General features: G+C 31.5%; 1 protein-coding gene across 7 annotated transcripts in view; it reads left to right on the forward strand.

Moving 5' to 3' along the window:
* The window catches only part of LOC114181543 (uncharacterized), a 74,011-nt gene that overhangs the window by 38,082 nt on the left and 21,857 nt on the right, over positions 1-14,072 (forward strand). Inside the window, exons 1-5 of one of the 7 annotated variants that reach the window (XR_014994665.1) lie at positions 12,299-12,347; positions 12,864-12,958; positions 13,493-13,579; positions 13,661-13,746; positions 13,901-14,040. Coding sequence is in view for 1 of the 7 variants with exons in the window: in XM_085672757.1 (XP_085528883.1) it covers positions 13,493-13,579; positions 13,661-13,746; positions 13,901-14,040 (313 nt within the window). In the remaining 6 variants the exon portion in view is untranslated. The other 6 variants (XR_014994664.1, XR_014994663.1, XM_085672757.1 and 3 more) reach the window with 6 other exon arrangements.

A 14,072-nucleotide genomic window follows, 5' to 3' on the forward strand; every position in this document is an offset into this window, starting at 1 on the left:
GTGTGAGTGAAGGCCTAGTTGCAATTGTGTGGAGACATTGCATCTAGGGGGAGTTCTTGATTTGTAGATCAAGCTCCTTAGTCTTTAGGGTCTTCAATTATATAGGTGATCTTGTAATTCTACTGATTTAGTGAAATCCTCCTAAGCTTGGGTTGCTTAGGAGAAGACTAGACGTAGATTCATCTTAAATCAAACTAGTATAAAAATTGTTGTGTTTTCTTGTTTCTTTGCTCTTTTATGCCATTCCTAATTGATTGAATAAGTCCATAAAAACATAATTGAAAATTTGGTTATTGAATTTATAAACACTAAAGACAATTTTCAAGATTTCCTTAAAAATAGTGAAAAATCAAATAACCAATTCACTCACCCTCTTGGTTGGGATATATTAGACATATATGTTTTAACATTAATGTTTTTTAATTTAATTTATTCAAAAATATTATATTTTAATATATTATATAAAAAATATTATATATATATATATATAATGGTTATTTTTATTTGAGAGTCCATGCTTGATTTGACTTTATTTGAATGCATATTTTGACCGTTGCTCTTGTTTTTGCATGTATTATATAATTAAACCATGAAAATATACTATATTATGCCAGTAAGTGTGAACAAGATCTTTTAAAACATCTTTTAAATCATATTTATGACAATGCCTAATTAGACCATAACATGTGTCAAAGTTTAAGTTTTATTTACAGTGTTTAACATGCAATGTATGTGCAATTTCAATTTGACCATGCTTTCATTATTTATACACTAAATAAATTATATGGAATTAATTTTCCAATTAGATAAATCTAACATTAAACTAATTAAGTATTATCTTGTATTTATCCATTTATAGATCTAATGATCCTAAAGTTAAGTTATTTTTATACATCATTAAAGTTTTATTGTCTAAAGTTTGATTGTTTTATATAAATGTTTGTCAATGATAATTTCCTTATATTTTTTATTCTTCATAATTATATTTTTTATCTTTGGTTCACTTTTGTTTAGTGATGTTCTCTCTTCAATTTTGGTTATAGAGGAAGAAGCTCAATTATAAAATCTGATTTTGACATGCATATGTATGTATTAATTCTTTAATATAATATCTTCTCAAAGTGAGATGAATTCACAATTCAAGAGAAATTAAACTAATTTGTGTTAGAAAATGATTACTCAAATAATACTAATAATAATATAAATATGAAATAATATAATAATAATTATTAAATCAATAATAATATTAAGACAATATATAAAACAATGAATTTTAATTAGAGATCAACAATTATAATAACAATAATAAATAAAATTAGAAGGTAAGGAGTAGAAATATCCTGTATTGAGGCATGCATAGCTTTATCTTTAGAGAGAAAACGCTCAGCGAAGGATCTCCAAATCTTATAAACACCATTGTCTTAAATATAATATAGAGAAGAAAGAATAACACTTTTAAGAAAAACTCTAGTGTTTGTTGTCTCTCTTGTTGTGTCTTTCCCCATGCACCTATGTGGTATTTATAGGTAGAAAAAAGAGACAAAGAAGTAAATAATATTAAAAATATAGCCGTTAGCCATAAAACACATTAACCCATAAATTAAAGCTTTATAAACACACAAGTAACGGTATATTTTTTATTTTAATTATTTATTTTTTTAAATTATAATAAAATATTTCCAACAATTTAAACGTTAAGTAAGCATTTGAAATTCAGTTAAAAAATATTATCTTTTGTGTATCTTTTTCTTTGTTTTATTACTTTTACCACTTCATCTTTCTTTTCGTTTTATTTCTCTTTATTGTTGTTGTTTTTAATATTATTTAAAGTGGTTGGGAATGATGTACATGAAACTGAATCTTTTATTTTGTTGGTTTTTCATTGTAAAGTGCTGACCAAAAAAGAAGAATTGTGATGCAAGCTGTAAGAACTTAAAAAGAAAAAGAAGAATTGTCCGAACTAGGTCTGTTTACATTATAAATCTCAGATTTTTTATTTAAGATGTTTTTTTTTTTAAGTATGTCCGAGGTGAGTTTGAATATTTATATTAATATTATTTACTTCACTTTTTTTTTATATTTTTATACAAATTTTATTTTATTGTTAGAATGTTCATCACCTAACACAACCCTAGAGCAATCCACAACAAGAGAAAACCAAATCGGAAAATCAAAAGGAGATGGATAGGCTCGTGGCGGCGCTGGTGGCGACAGTCGCGGTTGCAGTCGCTGCGATGGCGGTGCTCGGAGGTTCGCCAAGGATGCAGGTCCATGGTGTAGAGTCTGAAAATGGAGGTGGAGAAAAGAAACCTGCTAGCTTTTCTTTAATATTCTATAACTTTGTTTGTCTCTCACCATACCATACCTCTTTTTTGTTTATTTTTTATTAGACTTGTTTTACTTTGCATACCCCTCATTATGTTAACCCCACACCCATTATTGTTTTATTGCTTTTTATGATTTCACTGACTGCACCTTCACATTCACACAACATACAGCTGATGTTAAGTGTTGGTTGCACCCACGTTTTGCTATGCGTACCCCTACGTTTTACTTAGTTGCATTGCATCCATTTTATTAACACTTTATTTGTTCTTTATATCCCATGTTTCATTATTTACATTCTATCACTTTTTGGCTGATCTTTATTTTACTCTTCACAATCTCTATTTTATTATTAATCATACTCATACTTTTCATTATTCAGCATCCCATTAAATATAAAATAAATATGTTTTAAAGTAACATTAAAATGTTTTTTTTATAAATAATAAAAATATGAATTTTTTTTAAAGATTTTAAAATTACTTTAGATGCACTTTTAATTTGGTTATTATAATATTTTAACCACCTTAGATGCACCTCTAATTTGGTTATTCCAATATTTTAACGACTTTAGATGTATTAATTTAGTTATTCCAATATTTTAACCACTTTGGATGCATTTTTGATTATTTTAATATTTTAAACCACTTTAGATGCACTTCTAATATGGTTAGTTTAATATTCTAAACCACTTTAAATACACTTTTAATTTGGTTATTATTATTATTTTTTAAATAATAGTGAAATTAAATTAGGATTTCCTCCGACCTCCATCACACATTAAAATCACTTTGCATATACTTCTACATTAGTTAATTTAAAATTGTTGGAAATATCTTTCTATATTCATAATTTTGGTTTTATAAAATATTACATTAAAATTAAAATTTGTTTTACCCACAAATATTTTCTATAAAAGTTTTCTAGTCACAAATGTTTCCAATAAAATTTTGATACCGAAACATGTGTTTTTCAAAGAACTACATGATCTTGATTCTTCCTTCTAAATGGAGATACATAGAACAGAGGTTAATCCTTATCGGACTCACTCCCTACTGTTAAGAATTCAAGTGTGAGTCTAAGTCTCACATTGACCAGAAATGAGAAAGTAGAGCACTATATAAGAATAAAGACCCATAAACCCATTGCCTTAAGGTTTTGGGTTGAGAGTGGTGTCAATGCCTTATATGGTTAGGCTCAGGTCTCATTGGTGTTGTATCTCCCCAGTGATACCCCCTCCTCTATAAACCTAACAATTGGTATCAAGAGCCATTTTCTTAGTATGCTCTGTGGTTGCAGCATTGTCTGATCTTCCACGTCAGAAAAGATTTCGTTTCTATTTTCTTCTTGGGAATCTCAATTTAGAGAAGTAGTGGGAGCTTTGGTCAAAAGCCGCAGCAGGAGCTTTGGTCAAAAGCAGCAGGAGCTTTGGTCAAAGCAGCATGAGCTTTTGTAAAAGTAGCAAGAGCAATGGCATTGGAAGAAGGGAAGGTGAGGATTGAGAAGTTTGATGGTAGTGACTTCGGGTTCTGGAAGATGCAGATAGAGGACTACCTGTATCAGAAGAAGTTGTATCTACCCTTAACAGGGCATAAGCCAACTGACATGGAGCAGGCGGGATGGGATTTGTTAGATCGCCAGACACTCGGTGTGATCCGGTTGACATTAGCCAAGAATGTTGCGTTCAACATCATGAACAAGAACACAACCGTAGATTTGATGAAAGCATTGTCAAATATGTATGAGAAGCCATCTGCAGCCAATAAAGTGTATTTGATTCGCAAACTAGTCAACCTAAAAATGGGGGAAGGTAACTCGATTACTAATCATATTAGTGAATTTAATACAATTATTGCGCAGTTGACATCAGTGTAGATAACATTTGATGATGAGGTGAAAACATTAATTTTATTATCATCTCTTCCGGAAAGTTAGAGTGCAACTGTTACTGCAGTTAGCAATTCTGCAAGTAATAGTAAGTTGAAGCTTGATAATATCCGTGACTTGATCTTAAGCGAAGATGTTCACAGGAAAAGTTCAGGGGAATCTTCCAGTTCTAGTTCTGGTTCAACATTAAGTACTGAAACTAGAGGAAGAAGTAGCCAAAAAGGTCGTAATCAAGGCCAAGGCAGGTCAAAGTCTAGAGAGAAATCAAAACCAAAATTCTGGAATGATATCACTTGTTGGAATTGTCAGAAAAGGGGTCAATTTACAAATCAATGTAGGGCTCCAAGGAAGAACAACAACAAGAGGCAAGGTAATGATCAATCAGCAAATGTAGCAACTGATAAATTTGAAGATGCACTATTATGTAGTCTAGATAGTTCTATTGACTCATGGATTAGGGACTCAGGTGCGTCATTTCATACTACACCTTCCTTAGAATTATTATCTAACTATGTTCCAGGAAAGTTTGGGAAGGTCTACCTTGCAGATGGAAAATCTCTTGATATTATAGGAAGAGGTGATATAAATATCAGAACCTCTAATGAAAGTGTGTGGACTTTGAACAATGTCAGACATATTCCTGCCTTAAAGAGAAACTTAATATCTATAGGGCAGTTGGATGATGAAGGTCATTACACCACCTTTGGAGATGGACACTGGAAAGTAATGAAAGGTAATCTTGTTGTTGCTCGTGGAAAGAAACGAGGATCTCTTTACATGATTGTAGATGAGGATATGATATCAGTTGCAGAAGTTGGCAACAGTTCCTCTTTGTGGCATCAAAGGCTTGAGCATATGAGTGAGAAAGGAATGAAGCTCATGGTCTCAAAAGGTAAAATACCTAACTTGAAGCATGTTGACGTTGGACCTTGCGAACATTGTATCTTTGGAAAGCAGAAAAAGGTTAGCTTCTCCAAAACAAGTAAGTCATCTAAAGTTGAAAGACTAGCACTAGTGCATACAAATGTTTGGAGGCCAGCTTCAGTGAAATCTCTTGGAGGTTCACAGTATTACGTAACCTTCATTGATGACTCTACAAGAAAGGTATGGGTTTATTTTCTTAAAAATAAATCTGATGTGTTTTATGTGTTTAAAAGGTGGAAACAGGAGGTTGAGACTCAAACAGGTTTAAAGATTAAATGTTTGAAGTCTGATAATGGTGGAGAATATGACAGTAATCAATTCAAGGAGTTTTGTTCAAAGAACGGGATCAGAATGATCAAGACGGTTCCAGGAACACCAGAACAAAACGGTGTGGCAGAAAGAATGAACAAAACCTTGAATGAGATAGCAAGATGTATGAGAATCCAGTTAGGATTACCCAAGGTATTTTGGGCAGATGCAATAAGCACAACAACCTATCTCATAAACAGAGGACCATCAGTTCCTTTAGGCTATCAGTTACCTGAAGAAGTATGGTATGAAAATGAGGTAAACCTTTCACATCTGAAAGTTTTTTTTTTTGTGCTTCATATATTTTGTTGAACTCTAATAGTAGAGATAAATTGGACCCTAAGGCAAAGCGATGCTATTTCATTAGCTATGGATCTGACATGTATGACTCAGGTTTTAGGATGACCAAAACAAGAAAATTATCAGAAGTAGAAATGTTACTTTTAATGAAAACATGTTCTATAAGGACAGGACTGCAGAATTTGCAAATGCAAATAAAAAGCCAGAGCAGGTATCATTAGAAGAAATTTCAGAAAGTGATGTAGCCAATAGAAGGCAGAATACAGAAGTAGAGCCTGAGCCAGAGCCCGAGTCAGAGTTTGGGTCAGAACCTGAACAGATATTAGAGTCAGTAACTCCTAAATTACCGACTAGAAGGTCTAGCAGAACAATTGTAGCACCACAAAGGTACTCCCCTTCATTGCATTACTTGTTGTTGACTGATGCTGGTGAGCCAGAGCATTTTGCCGAGGCTATGCAGGGAGGTGAATCTATTAAGTGGGAGCTAGCAATGGAAGATGAGATAAAGTCTCTTCAGAAGAATAAGACATGGTCTTTAACCAAGCTTCCAAAAGGAAAGAAGGTTTTGCAAAACAGGTGGGTCTATCGGTTAAAAGGAGAACCAGATGGCAGCAAACGATATAAGGCCAGACTCATAGTGAAAGGGTTCCAATAGAGACACGTAATTGACTTCACAGAAATTTTCTCTCTTGTTGTCAAGATGACTACCATCAGAGTTATCTTGAGTATAGTAGCTGTAGAAAATCTTCATCTGGAGCAGTTAGATGTGAAAACTGCATTCCTACATGGAGATCAAGAGGAAGAAATGTTTATGGCACAACCAAAAGGTTTTGAAGTATAAGGCAAAGAGAATCTTGTATGCAAGCTTCATAAAAGTTTGTATGGGTTGAAACAAGCACCACGACAATGGTATAAGAAGTTTAATGAGTTTATGAGAAACTCAGGATTTAATAGATGTGAAGATCATTGTTGTTACGTGAAAAAATATGTTGATAGTTATATCATTCTTGCCTTGTATGTTGATGACATGTTGATTGTTGGTGCTAATATGGCAGAAATTGACAGGTTGAAGAAACAATTGTTAGAAAATTTTGAAATGAAGGATCTTGGTCCAGCCAAACAAATTCTTGGTATGAGAATTTCCAGGGATAGATCTAAAGGTATTCTAAACTTATCTCAGGAAAAATATATAGAAAAATTGCTTAGCAGGTTCAATGTTGGAAATGCTAAAACCAGGAATACACCTTTGGAAACTCACTTAAAGTTCTCAAAAAGGCAATCTTCTTAGACAAAGGAAGAAGAAAATCATATGTCTAAAGTGCCATATGCATCTGCAGTAGGGAGCTTGATGTATGCTATGGTTTGCACCATACCTGATATAGCACATGCAGTGGGAGTTGTGAGCAGGTTTTTATCCAATCCCGGAAAGGAGCATTGAGAAGGCGTGAAGTGGATATTGAGATATTTGAAGGGCACTTCAAAGATGCATTTGTCCTTTAAAAGAAGTAATCTCACTTTACAAGGGTTTTCTGATGCAGATTTGGGAGGTGATTTGGATGGTAGAAAGAGCACAACAGGTTATATTTTTACGTTGGGTGGCACAACTATCAGTTGGAAGTCTAAACTTTAAGGAAGAGTTTCCCTTTCAATCACTGAAGCTGAATATGTAGCTATCTCAGAAGCAGCAAAAAAGATGATATGGTTGAAGAATCTTCTAAAAGAATTAGGAAAAGGGCAAGATGAACCTTCATTGTTCAGTGACAGTCAAAGTGCCATTTGTCTTGCTAAAAATCCAATTCTTCACTCCAGATGCAAACACATTGAATTGAAGTATCATTTTATTAGAAACTGGATAAATGATGGAGATTTGATTTTGTTGAAGATTCCAGGTGCAGAGAATCCAGCTGATATGTTGATCAAGACTGTTACAACAACTAAGTTGAGGCTTTGCATTGCCTCAACTGGCCTTCGAGAAAATTGATGATGAAGGCACTACACTAAGTGGTAATGTAAATCAAATGCCAAGTGGGAGAATTGTTAGTATTATGGTGCTTGATTTAGTCCCACATCGCTTAGAATAGTATCAGAGTCGATGGTTGAAACTGGCTCAAACGACTGCAGTATGGTCCTAGTATCGAAAGTCTTCCTGGCAAGGGTTCCAGGTAAAGCGTGTCCCGTTAAGAAAAATGGTGGTACAGAAAAGGGCAAAAAAGGAGTACTCGTGGTTGAGAATGCTTCTGCTGGAGGGGAAGTGTACCAATGTGGTTGAAGGGACTCACCCTTGAGGGGAAGATTGTTAAGAATCCAAGTGTGAGTCTAAGTCCCACATTGACCAGAAATGAAAAAGTAGAGCACTATATAAGAATAAAGACTCATAAACCCACTGCCTTAAGGTTTTGGGTTGAGAGTGATGTCAATGCCTTATATGGTTAGGCTCAAGTCTCATTGGTGTTGTATCTCCCCAGTGATACCCCCTCCTCTATAAACCTAACACCTACAAATCCAAAATATTCAAAAAATATGTTTTCAAATAGTTTTCTTCTAGAACTACATGGTCCTAATTTTTTATTGTGAATGGAAATACATAAGATCGAGGTTAATCTTTGTCGGATCCAAAAGTTAAAATATATATTTTTGTTTCTCTTATACCTTTTTTATTTTTATTTTTAGGAAATAACATTTATAAAAATTACATTCATTTTGCATAGTTAAAGGTACCGTCTTAGGACGGACACCAACTCTCTCGAATCTAAAATCTGATTTTCACATACCAAACTCTTATTTCATAATCTATAAATTTTCAAAATAAATTATGATAACAATTGCAAATTCTATTTTTCAACTATTTATCTATTTGTCTTGTCCCGTCTGAATTTAATTTGTGACAATTGTTAGTAATATATAATTCAATTAAATAAAAACGGTGAATTTGAATGAGAAAATATGTGTCGCGTCCATATCTAATATCAGGGTTTTTTTACTCTTCCACTCAATCCAATTCACTTGGAATTCGGATTTATTGGCAATGTGTATTGAAAACTGTGTTCTTTTTGAACTAATAAAAGAAGCCATTTGTTATTTTATTTGTTTGTATTCTAGTTGTCTATCATAAAAAATTGAATCTCTAGATCGAAAATTTATTTTATAAAGTAGTTTTATTTTAAAAACTTCCAGAAAGTAGCAGAGGTTTCAAAACCGTCGGTAAGTAGAGGAGGTTCCAGAACCGTAGGTAAGTAACGGAGATTCCAGAACTGCCGGTAAGTAGTGGGGGTTCCAGAACCGTCGGTAAGTAACAGGGGTTCCAAAACCACCGATAAATAGCGGGGTTCCAGAACCACCGATAAATAGCGCGGGTTCCAGAACCACCGATAAATAGCGGGGGTTCTAGAACCACCGATAAATAGCGAGGGTTCCAGAACTGCCAATAAGTACAACTTTACCAGAGGTTGCTGAAAACCGTCGGTAATCCGTTAACGACGCTGGCTTTTCTAGGGAAAAACCAAATCGCGGGTAACACCTTTAGTGGAGGTTAAAACCGTCGGAAATGCCAAAAATAACCTCCGTTAAAAATAATTTCTCTTGTAGTGACATATAGTCGACTTAAGTGTAGTAGTACAACTTATTACATATTTATTGATATCTTAAGATGAAATCTGGCATGGTATCATAGCTTATATAATAGAGTGGTCAAAATGCCTTAATTATATCTTATTTTAACGATATAAATACACTTTGAATGAATGTTTATATGATAAACAACTTCCAATAAGTATTTTGGTGAAGAAAATAATTAAAATGAATTGAGCTTCTCAAAGAAATTAGATGTCTACTTACAGGGATAACTTGAAAAAAAAAACAAAACGTTGGAAAGTATGGCATCACCATAATCAAGTCTTAGATTACCATTTATGTATTTGTTAGTCAATATCATAAATGTTGGTTTGATTTAGGACATGGACCTAATGACAATTTATCTTTTTATGTTATATGTAAATATAAAGTTAGATATTATAATTTATGTTTTAGAAAAATTAAGAAAATATTCTACACCATCAAACAAATGATGAAGAAAGGAGAATAAACGCATGCTTTAAAGTAGGGATGGTAATGCGGGCCGGCCCGCACATCGCGGATTGGCCCACCCTGTCCCATACAATTTATGTATGCTGATTTCACTGGTCCGCTCCGCCCCGCACTTGGTTCGCGGGCCCGCGGAGTAACCCGTTTTTTTTTATTCTTATGATAAAACTTTCAATGTTTAAAAATTGGGAAACTTTAAGAAGTTCACAAAATTAAGTAAAGACTTTGGGGAGTTGGATGATAAATTGATAATTCAACATTTTTATCATATTCATATTCATACTATGACATTTTTACCTGCCCTACGTTTTTTTCGCAGGCCTGCGGGCCAGGTTCATATTGTCATCCCTACTTTAAAGAGAGCCACAACCTCAATATAACATAGGTGGAGAACAAGCATCTAACAAACAATCACCCATTCTTTTCCTACAAATACATAAATTATATGTCTGGGGCTAAAATTATCAATATCACAATCACCCTTTTTTTTTCATAACCATATAATTCATATATATGTAGAAATATTTATGGTTGTTCGTAATGAATAGTTTTATTTGGTCAATGTGTACGAATTATTTATACATTTCAATTGTGAGTTGAATATCTATATTAATATTATTAGCTTTATTTTTTTTTTTTATACAAATTTTATTTTATTGTTGGAATGTTTTATAAATAATATACATATATATATTATGATTATTATTTTTTTCTTGACTGTTTTACATATCATCAAATATATTTAAAAAATAACAATAAATACACGAATACTCATGCACAAGTAAAAAAAACTTAAACTTAAAATATTTGTTTTAGAAGGTACTATTTAAAAAAAAAATCAATTGAACTGAAAAGGTAAATGATACACGTTAAGAACATAAAAGTTATGTAAATCTATTTGTAAAAAGAATGGTTCCTGATAAAAAAAAATTGTTACAGCCTTTAAAAGTTTATAATATTCTGCGGTTTCAAAAGAAACTTTTTGAATGGTAGCCTTTATTTTGTTTTCTTAAATGAATTAGTTTAAATTAAATTGTGTTTACTTGATAGGGGTGGACATAAATTTCCAATTTTCTTGATATGTGATCTATTTTTTCTCCGATCGAATTCATTTAAAGTTTATTTTATTAAAAATTAATCCATTTAAAATTTATTTCATTAAATTTAGATTTTAAGTTGATCTATATTTTATATTTTTTTGAATTGAATATCTTTTTTTCAATTCGGATTTTCCAATATGAAAAATTACAAAATATCCAATTCAAATTTTTAATCTAAGTTTTTAGTTGGTTTGGACGGAAGGTCGAGATGAGTTGGTCTAGATAGAGTTCAAGGTCGAGACAGGTTAACCTAACTAAAGTTCAATTAAAATTCAGTCGAATCGACTCCAATCACAATTTGACAGAGTTCAGTCGAGTCGGCTCGACCACAATTCAACTAAGTTGACCCTAATTGAAATTTAATCATCATCGATGGAGTCGGTCCTGACTAAAATATGGTGGAAGTCGGCGAAGTTGACCTCAAATACTTTTAGGGACATAAAAGTTTTTGTTTAGTGCTCTATTTAATAATTATTTGTATTTTATCTATAATGTCATTTTATTTTAAGCAATAGTTGAAATATATGTAAATTTATCTTTTAGTCAAGTAACTTATTTTTTTCTATTACAGAAATCAATGTGTTTTCAATACGCTTGAAATGTTTATGTATTAATGGATACATCAACAGTTGATGACACCTGCATAATAAAATTCATGGATAAATAGTTAAAATATTTAATTTAGAAAGCACTCTTATAAAAGATATTACTAAAAAATAGAAACGGTACATATGTTATGATATAAAGATCCAGTAAATTATTTTTTAATTAGAAATATTCTTAATTCAAAAGAAAATTATATTTGTTTTAGTTTTTGATATTATAGTATTTTGCAGTTTTCTGAAAAAGTTTATGAATAAACCTTTGATTTTTTTTCTTTCTTATATAATTAAGTAATTTAAATTAAAATATATTTATTTGGGAGTTAAATTGAATTTAGACCTTTCTAATGTGTTGGAAATTTTCTTTCTTAAAATTATTAGATTCTAAAGTAATTATAAAATATAATCCATAAGATGTTTATATATTTACGTTCAAATTTAATCTGTATCAGTTTAAAACAAAAGAAAAAATTAAGACGTTCATATTTATCTATTTACGTTACCTTTATCTTATCTTTGAGAAAACTTATCATGAAAGAATAATAAAGATGTAGGAAGACAAATATGATTTAGAAAGAAGAAACAAAGTAGAGAAAAAGAAACAAAAGATCTCTGCAATATCTTCTAAGGTCTCTAACGAAGCAGGTTTAGCTTTTCTATGAATATTGTTTTCTTTGAAAAACGTTTTTGTTTGCCTCCTTTCTGAACCAATAAGCATAAGATATGATGAGTATGAAAGAGGCAATATTAATGAAGAAGACACGAACCTCTCTGCAATTTCTATTTCTAGGGTTTGACTCTTCCATTCATTCCAACTCAGGTCACCGTTTCTTCACTTGGGATTCGTATCTGTGCATAATTGTTATTGGTATCGGTATTCAGCTTTTTCTTTCATTGAAATCTGTATAAGAAATTAAATTAAATTTAACAGCTAGATAAAAGTAATTTAAATTAAATTAACTGATTATATAAGAAAATAAAATATAAGATATTTGTTCGTAAACTTTCTCTATAAACAGTAAAATATAAACAAACTAATACATGCAATTTAGAAAAGAATGAAAATAAAATAATGAGATAAAAAATCGTAATTTGAAAATTCAATAGTAACATAAAATATATAAAAAATAATAAATAAAATAAAAGTAATTCACGTGAGCGTAATTAAAATTTGTGGTGCAAACATTTGTATGGACAGTGACAATGGTGTATTGTTTTTACTTTCAAAGCCAAACAACAGTGTATTATTTCTTTTCCTTCAAAGTCCCAACATGAGAGAGTAGGTTTCCTTCTTTTTAAGAGACCTAACTCATTTCTCCACTTCTTCATATATTAGGTTTCGTTCCTTTAAGATACCTAATTTATTCAGAGGAAGAAAAGAAGGGTGAAGAAGAAGAGCAGAAACAATAGTTTGCAGAGCGTGTTCTTCAGGTAACTTATCTTATTAATTAGTTCTTGCATAATATGTTTCACTATTCTTTTTCTCTTGTTTCTTCATTTTTTCTTTTTTCTCCTCTTTTTCCTTAGAGAAAATATGAGAAAGCACAGTGGAAGAAAGTTTGACAGAAAAATAGTTTTGGTCTAATGCATGACATACATTCATTTACCTTTTACAACTTTCTATATACTCTCTTCATTTATATATACATAAAAGTGCAATTTCTTTCACGCATATTCATGTTAAAAATTTTCTTTCTCTTATTCTAAGAACGTGAAAACTGTGAAGTTTAGACTTATTTTTATTTATTTTATGGTTTAAGCATTCACTTTTGTATTTGTAAGAGCTAAAAATAATTCATAATTGAAATATTTGGAGAGTTTAATAATGCAATCACATCATATTCTAAATGTTTTTTCTTTGTATTAGCTTTAAGAAAGCATTAAATACTATAAATTGGATTTGCCTAAAAAGTATATAAATATGTACATGTTTTGTCTAAAGAGGATTTTTATGTGAAAAATTAGGTATGGGGAGAATGTCAAAGAGGTGGCACAGTTGGCTGATTGAACATGTTCGAAGTATCGAGACTTTTGCAACCGTAGTTTTTGACGGTGGGTTTCTTTTCGTTTTTATATATTTGTTTTTTGAGTTTGTATTTTGTTCATGGATTAATTCTGGAGTTATTTTTATAGGAAGCGATGAAACAATCGGTATTATCTCTTATATCGTATTGTCAAGGAATTTGAAAACCTTGTTAAGAAATCATAGGATGTATCAGGTACTTTATTATTTTTTTTTAATTTTACTTTTGCGCGTTTAATTTTTCCATTTTGGAGTGTGGTGATTTACACTTATGGTGTCACAGCTATTCATAATATATTTATTTATCAATTGTTTCTTCACTGTTATTTCCGGTGTGTAATTTTAATCAGGCTCTTGATCTCAAGGAAGGAGAAGCTGAAGCCATTTTTGAAGAATTGATTAGTAAAGAAAGTATGGATGAACATAACTCTTCACTAATTCAATTTCACATTAAACTTTTGGCATTGATCCTAAGTGATTCCGAAAAAGAGTGAGTGACTATCCCTTACAACTCTTCTTTGA

This window comes from Vigna unguiculata, chromosome 4 (genome assembly GCF_037176805.1).
Source record: "Vigna unguiculata cultivar grain cowpea cultivar isolate G323 ecotype 2 chromosome 4, ASM3717680v1, whole genome shotgun sequence".
NCBI classification, from domain to species: domain Eukaryota; kingdom Viridiplantae; phylum Streptophyta; class Magnoliopsida; order Fabales; family Fabaceae; genus Vigna; species Vigna unguiculata.